This window comes from Mustela putorius, unplaced genomic scaffold (genome assembly GCF_011764305.1).
Source record: "Mustela putorius furo isolate JIRA1106 unplaced genomic scaffold, ASM1176430v1.1 tig00003988_pilon_pilon_pilon, whole genome shotgun sequence".
NCBI classification, from domain to species: Eukaryota; Metazoa; Chordata; class Mammalia; order Carnivora; family Mustelidae; genus Mustela; species Mustela putorius.
In genome coordinates this window covers 431,201-438,793 of record NW_025422127.1, presented here as the reverse complement: position 1 = coordinate 438,793, position 7,593 = coordinate 431,201, and the positions used below count along the sequence as shown (strand labels likewise).

The window sequence follows — 7,593 nt, the reverse complement described above, 5'->3', positions numbered from 1 at the left end:
AAGAGACAATAGAAAGATAGAGACAGTATGTAGATTTGCTGCTAAAGGAAAACTAAAGCCTAAGGAACTCACATATCATTTCCAAGATATTCTCTGGAGTCTACCTCTCACACTGTTCTAGATTCTGAATTTGTCATTTTCATGTCAGTAGAAAAGACCATTTTGGTATCAGTTGGAAGAGTCTGAACATAAATACGGAATCTATTAGGATAGCTTAATTTACTTTTATAGACCATTCTTTTCCCTCTCAAATATTCTTGTCAGAAACAGAGAAATATTCAGTTAACCTATATTTTTAGAACATAAAGTAAATTTCATCTTTTCTTTTACACTGAAACTGCTATTATTTTTCTCAAAATTTTTTTTTTCTCAAAAAATTAATACAAAATGGATACAACCTCATTCAAATGGCAAAGATAAACCTGACAGCAGATTTTTGTCTTAAATTTATATTTAATTTTTCAACATGTTTTAATCACATTTTATTGGTAAATTCATGGAGGCATTTTAATAATTCTTTTAATTTTTAAACATGTTTTCTTGAGACCCCTTGGTGGCTTAGCTGGTTAAGTGCTGCCTTCAGCTCAGGTCGTGATCCCAGGGTCCTGGAATTGATCTTGCCTAGGCTCTTTGCTCAGCAGGAAGCCTGCTTTTGCCTCTGCCTCCTACTCCCCTTGCTTGTGCTCTCTCTCTTTCTGACAAATACATAAAATCTCTAAGACTGTTTTCTTAGTGATACAGAAGAAATTTGAGAAATATTAATTGATGCATATTTTTATTTGACATAAAATATGTTATATATTTGTATGTGGTTTTTAGTAGCTTCTTACAGTATAGCAACCTGTATCTTTTCTATGAACATATAAGCAGCTTTGCTTTGATGTGAGAAACAATGTAGATTATTGACATCTGAAATTTAGTTACACAGGAAGAGATTGACTGTTTCCTATTTAGAAAACCAGTCAAGACTTGGTTTTTAGGCTCATAAGGAAAAGAGGCATTGATGATGTATATATGCCGGTCTGAAAGAATGAATTAAGGTGTTTAGAGAATTTAGGTAGAAAAAGACAGAATTCTTCATTCAACTTTGTTTTCAGGGATTTACTTTCTGCATGACCACATTCATTTATTTGAAGAGAAGAACATTCTCTGGACCATGTTTTTGAAGGCTTGCTTTACCTGCTGATTTCTTAGTGTATATATGAAAGGATTCAAGAGAGGAGCCACTGAGGTATTAAGCACAGCTACTCCTTTATTTAAAGTCACCCTTTCCCTTGCAGAAGGCTTAATGTACATGAAGATACAGCTACCATAAGAGAGGGAGACCACTATCATGTGGGAGGAACAAGTGGAAAAGGCTTTTTTCCTTTGACTCGTGGAAGGAATTTTCAGAATTGTCCGGATGATGTATGTGTAAGAGAGAATAACTAGTGTTAAGGTGACCATAAGTGTTACCACCGCTAAAAAAAATGCCATGAGTTCTAGAAAGTGAGTATTTGTGCAAGAAAGCTGTAGAATTGGAGAGGAGTCACAGATAAAATGATTGATTATATTGGAGTCACAGAAATCCAACTTCAGCAGCAGCATTACTGGTGGAAAGATGACCAAGAATCCTGCAAGCCATGAGCTAAAGACAAGAAGGAAGCACACTCTGCTGCTCATGATGGTCATGTAATGTAGAGGTTTGCAGATTGCCACGTAGCGGTCATAGGACATGGCAGCCAGAAGGTAAAACTCTGTCACCCCCAAGAAAATAAAGAAAAATAGCTGAGTCACACAACCATTGTAGGTAATGGTTCTGTCCCGCGTCATGATAGTGACAAGGAATCTGGGAATGCAGACAGATGTGAATGATATTTCTAGGAATGAGAAATTTCGAAGGAAGAAATACATTGGAATCTGCAGGTGAGGATCTGTAAGGGTGAGGGTGATAATGATCAGGTTCCCAGTCACGCTGAGCATGTAGGTAACAAGAAGAAATATGAAAAGTACAACCTGCCACTGTGGGTCATCTGTCAACCCGAGAAGAATAAACTCTGTCACTGTTGTGTGATTTCTCATTATTTTCCTTCTTTATGATTGTATTCTTTGTTTCAGCTGAAAAATAGATGAAAAAATAAGAAAGTTATGACACCAGAAAAGAAACACGCACACACACACACACAGGAATATAGACATGCTTTTAAAAAAAAATCATTGTTGTCTTATGTTTTTAGAGAGAAATGATTTTGTGGTATGTAGAAACAAAATACTTATTAAAACTGACTGACATATTATTATGTAATGTATCAATTAATTATTCCTATATTTCTTTCATTGTATTCTCATATATCTCATTATAAATCCTTGTCTTCTGAATGTTTTGATATATTCCTGAAAACAAAACAAAAAAAGAGACCTCTGAGACAAAAATCTAAAACTCAGAGCTTACTCCCAACATATTGCAAAATTTTGAAGGTTTTTTTTGTTGCTTTCTTCTTCATATATTTTTAACATTTCTATTTTGAATACATATTTCTGTTTTCTTTTCCCATTCAACTTTTCGCAATCTACAGAGACCATTTGCCCATCTGGTAATGCGCATCTGATAACAGTATATAGACGTAGTAAACGTTCAAGGTAAGCTTTTGGAAGGCAAAGATTATTTCCTATTACTCTTTTTTTTTTTTTTTTTTTTTTTTTACTTTTAGCTTTAGCACAACTCTTGATGCTTTACAGGATTTACAGGATTTGTTTAATGTTTTTCCTGTTTAAAATTATTATTTTCTATAAAAGCTTTAGAAGTGCCATCATCTAAAATTATTTTAAGAAAGTTTTAAGAACTTTCCAGACAGCCTGCTACGTCTGTAATGTCTCAGTTGTTCTCTGTATCTTTCAGAGCCTTCAAAAGGAATAATATTTACTCACAATTAGCCAATTAACTTAACATATTAATGAACTTATTAAATTCTTTACCTACAAAATTCCTGGGAGGAAATTATTTCTATTTTCCATCATCGTCCTCTTTGGTCATAAGATATGCATTTTTGGGGGTTCTGTCCCATTATGATGGATGATAACCTTCAGTCTATAAAATTCATATTGTGCAAAACTAAAACATAAAGTAGATCTGCTCAGTGTTAAGACATACAGAATAAATTACTTTGACTCATATAAAAATGATTACAAGTTATTCTAATATTGATTATATTAAAAATAATTATTGAAAGATACTTAGATAAGAACACAAAACCATCATGTAGTCCTAACGGTCACAAAATATTTATGTTATAATGAACATAAATGGTTGCATAAAACTCTTAAATTATAACAGTTTTAAAAATGTCTTCATTTATATATTTCATATAAATTGTGTGGCTTAAATTTATTCACATATACCATTGTGCATAATTGAGAGTACTTGTATAAAGCATAAATTTATCCTATTAAGGCAAAGTTATTTCTAAAACTACTAAAGACATACTTACTTATTGGTATATATGACTGGTTTAGACAATGTCATTTCTAATGGCTTCTTTAGTTTGTTTAAACACAAGTGCTTTGAGATTTTTTTTCAAAATTCTTTGCAATTGGTTTCTTCTATGTCAACTTATATTTGTAACCAGATCCTCAAAACACTGATAGTAAAGAATAATTCCAGGAACTCCTCTAAAACTTTTCATAAAGGGTATACATCAACCCAAATTTCTCTAAGGATCTGTCGTCCCAAGATGCCCTATGTGTTGCTACTTTAAGGGTTTAACTTGATATTTGAAATAAATTATAGTTGAAATTCAGGCAAATATAATATCTTCCTGTTTGGTGGGCAAGATGACATGATTTTAATAATGTCATTAGACTAGCCATATTATCTGCTCCATTCACAATGGACTCAGGGGGATTAGTTGAAAGAATAAACAAAAGGTGCCATGGAGATTGGTGTTCTCAAGACACCAGCATTAAACTATAGTCCAAATTAGTACACAATTTAGAATAGAATATTTTGGTGACAGTGGACTAAATTCAGAACAGAAAAATATCAAACAAGATTTAAATTTTTATAATAATCCATAACTTTATAAGGAGAAGAAACTTAATGGAGTAAGAGATAAGCAATTTTTCAATGGCAATAGATTTAGGTTGTGAATAGTGGGTTTTTCTCCAATCTTAGGGAAATATTAAGAATTCACTGTGATGATTTAGACAGGGGTTGAGGTCTCTATCACTCTACACCATAAGAGATGTCAGGCTTGCCCTTAAGGTTTTATATCTTTTCCTTGAATGATGACTTAGAAAGTCTGACCATGATTAAATCATTCCATTTACTCATTCAATTATTATTTTTAGATGCTTATTATGTCTTGGGCTCAAGCTTAGGTTCTGAGCACGCAAATGCTAGAGATATCTGTGTGCATAATTTTCACTTCTTGCAGCAAAGTGTGAGAATTCTATATTATTTTAGAAATGTCAGATTCCTTTTCTTGTGTCCAATACAAGCAATATTTCCCTCATCCCATGCATCATTTTATTTGTAAAGCCATCTATACTATCCCATTTACATTCATCATTTGAGACCTATATTTAGTTGCTATTTAATCCTGGAATTCCATAAAGCATATAAATAATTTACATTCAGTGAAAATTGGGATTATTTGATGATCTTAAAATGCCAGGCACTTCCTGAAGAAAGATTTTAAGATATTGCTGTGTGTTTTTGAGACATGAAGTTGTTCAAGGTATATGACTAAGGAATACAGAGTGTGCATTGAAGGAGACTGTAAAAGCAGAGCAGATATTTTAAACTCAAAATATTTAATCTATTCATGATAAAAATCAAGAACTTGAATGTGTCATAAATATGCTCATGTTTCATTACAAACATTGTCACAATAATATTTATATGATGTTTATTTGTGGGCCAAAATATTTTTAAAAGATTTTATTTATTTATTTGTCAGAAAGAGCACAAGCAGGGGGAGCAGCAGAGGGAGAAGGAGAAGCAGGCTCCCTGCTGAGCAAGGTGCTCCATGTGAGACACCATCCCAGGACCTGGGATCATGACCTGAGCTGAAAGCAGACAAGCAAACAACTCGACTGAGCCACCCAGGTGTCTATGTGGGCCAAAAATATTTAAAATTATACATTATGGGGAAACTCTTATTACTTCCAGAGACATGGAAAATTGCTTTAATGTGTATGACCTCATTTTCATTTGATTATGTAGGGGTGGAAAGACAACTTCCCCTCTACTCTTTTAGATTTTTGGCTGAGACCATGTTGTAACAAAAGACAGATTAATAGGAGAAAAATGAAGTTTAATAGCACAAATACCTCCTGTACACAGGGCAGAGACCCAGGAAAACTGAGTAACATGTCAAAATGGCCCAAGGCCACCACCTTAAATAATATCTTCCCCTAAAGCTAAAGGAAGATGTTGTGGGGTGGAGAGAGAGCCAGTTACAGGAAGTAATCAGGGGAAAGAACTGTGAAGGAGGGTATAGTTGTTATGCAGATTTGAGTAGCCACCTTCTCCTTTGATAAGAGTCTCTAGAGATTTGATTATCCTCCACTTTGCTGTACAGAGAGGGAGACAACCTTAAAAATGGAGCTTCCTCATATAAAAGTGTCTTTTTTTAATGATATAGGAAATGTTTATATTCATCAAGATAATATATTAAACATATGGTATTTAATATGAAATGTCTATGAAAAGTGAACAACAATCTGTAGATAGGAGAAAGAACAGAAGAAAAATACATTAGAAATTTGGCAAGTTTTTTTTGGGGGGGTGGTGGACTGAGTAATTTTTTTCTCTTCCTTTAAATATTTTCTCTCTCTCTCTCTCTCTCTCTCTCTCTCTCTTTTTTTTTTTTACAGTAGCTAACTGAACATAAAAAAAAAAAAATGTGTCTTCCAAAGAAGTAACTTCTCAGTTTTCAGAGCTTTTCCTTTGTTATTTTTTAAGAGTAACCAGCTCAAAATAATCCTATGCCAAAAAGGCATATTTTGGAATGTTATTCTGCTCCCCTTCAGTTACCTCTGCAAAGATCCTATTTCCAAATAAGCTCATATCTGTAGGTTCTAGGTAGAGATGAATTTTGAAGCATACTATGCAACACAGTACAGTACCCAAACAGATATTTCTTTTTTTTTTAAGCTTTTAATTATTTATTTCAGAGAGAGAGTGAGAGTTCAAACAGGAGGAGAGGCAGAGAGAGAGGAGAGAAGCAGTCTCCCCACTGAGCAGGAAGCAAGGGAGAGGCTCAATCCCATGACCATGAGATCATGACCTGAGCTGAAGGCAGAGGCTTAACCTAACTGAGCCACCCAGGTGCTCCCAAACAAATACTTCTAAAAACAATTTTAAACAAAAACACATTTCCAGTGAGCATAGTAACTTATTTACTTTCAAACATTTTAGTAGAATCTGCTTTTATATCAATATCTTCAATAATAGATTGTAGGACAATATATAAAGATTGACAGAATATAAGTAATAAATCTGTTAAATTAAGAATAACCATATAAATAATGACATAACAATCTTTTACGCATTAAAGACAAATCCATCAAAGACTGAAGATTGTGTTAAGTCTATGGTATGCCATATCATTTTACTGATGATAAGACTTGTTTGTATTTTAGCTTTAGTTTACTTTTTTAAAAAAAAATTTATTTCTTTTCAGTGTAACAGTATTCATTGTTTTTGCACCACACCCAGTGCTCCATGCAATCCATGCCCTCCCTGATACCCACCACCTGGTTCCCCCAACCTCCCACCCCCTGCCCCTTAGAAACCCTCAGGTTCTTTTTCAGAGTCCATAGTCTCTCATGGTTTACCTCCCCTTCCAATTTCCCTCAACTCCCTTCTCCTCTCCATCTCCCCTTGTCCTCCATGCTATTTCTTATGCTCCACAAATAAGTGAAACCATATGATAATTGACTCTCTCTGCTTGACTTATTTCACTCAGCATCATCTCTTCCAGTCCCGTCCATGTTGCTACAAAAGTTGGGTATTCGTCCTTTCTGATGGAGGCATAATGTCCATAGTGTATATGGACCACATCTTCCTTATCCATTCATCCATTGAAGGGCATCTTGGTTCTTTCCACAGTTTGGCGACCATGGCCATTGCTGCTATAAACATTGGGGTACAGATGGCCCTTCTTTTCACTACATCTGTATCTTTGGGGTAAATACCCAATAGTGCAATTGCAGGGCCATAGGGAAGCTCTATTTTTAATTTCTTGAGGAATCTGCACACTGTTCTCCAAAGAGGCTGCACCAACCTGCTTTCCCACCAACAGCGTAAAAGGGTTCCCCTTTCTCCACATCCTCTCCAACACATGTTGTTTCCTGTCTTGCTAATTTTGGCCATTCTAAGTGGTGTAAGGTGGTATCTCAATGTGGTTTTAATTTAGTTTACTTTTAAATTTACACCTGACACCATATTTTTTACCCCAGTGATAGACATGGTACTATTCAGCAATTAGTTATCCAGTATGCACAATTAAAAAAAATATATGAATGTCTAGTATTTTCCTTCATTTTATAAAGTTGAAAATGAAATTAAAAAATAAATAAATGAAAATTAATGAGTATATATAAAATTAT

The 7,593-nt window shown here is 34.2% G+C and overlaps 1 protein-coding gene across 1 annotated transcript; it reads right to left on the bottom strand.

Moving 5' to 3' along the window:
• Positions 1-1,122: 1,122 nt before the first annotated feature.
• Positions 1,123-2,061, bottom strand: LOC101672826 (olfactory receptor 6C75). The gene has a single exon (XM_004782497.1). It carries the CDS (start codon positions 2,059-2,061, stop codon positions 1,123-1,125), a length of 939 nt encoding a protein of 312 aa, XP_004782554.1.
• Positions 2,062-7,593: the final 5,532 nt, after the last annotated feature.

Coding starts and splice junctions, on each gene's coding strand:
- LOC101672826 (XM_004782497.1), bottom strand. CDS start 2,061: ATGAGAAATCACACAACAGTGACAGAGTTTATTCTTCTCGGGTTGACA.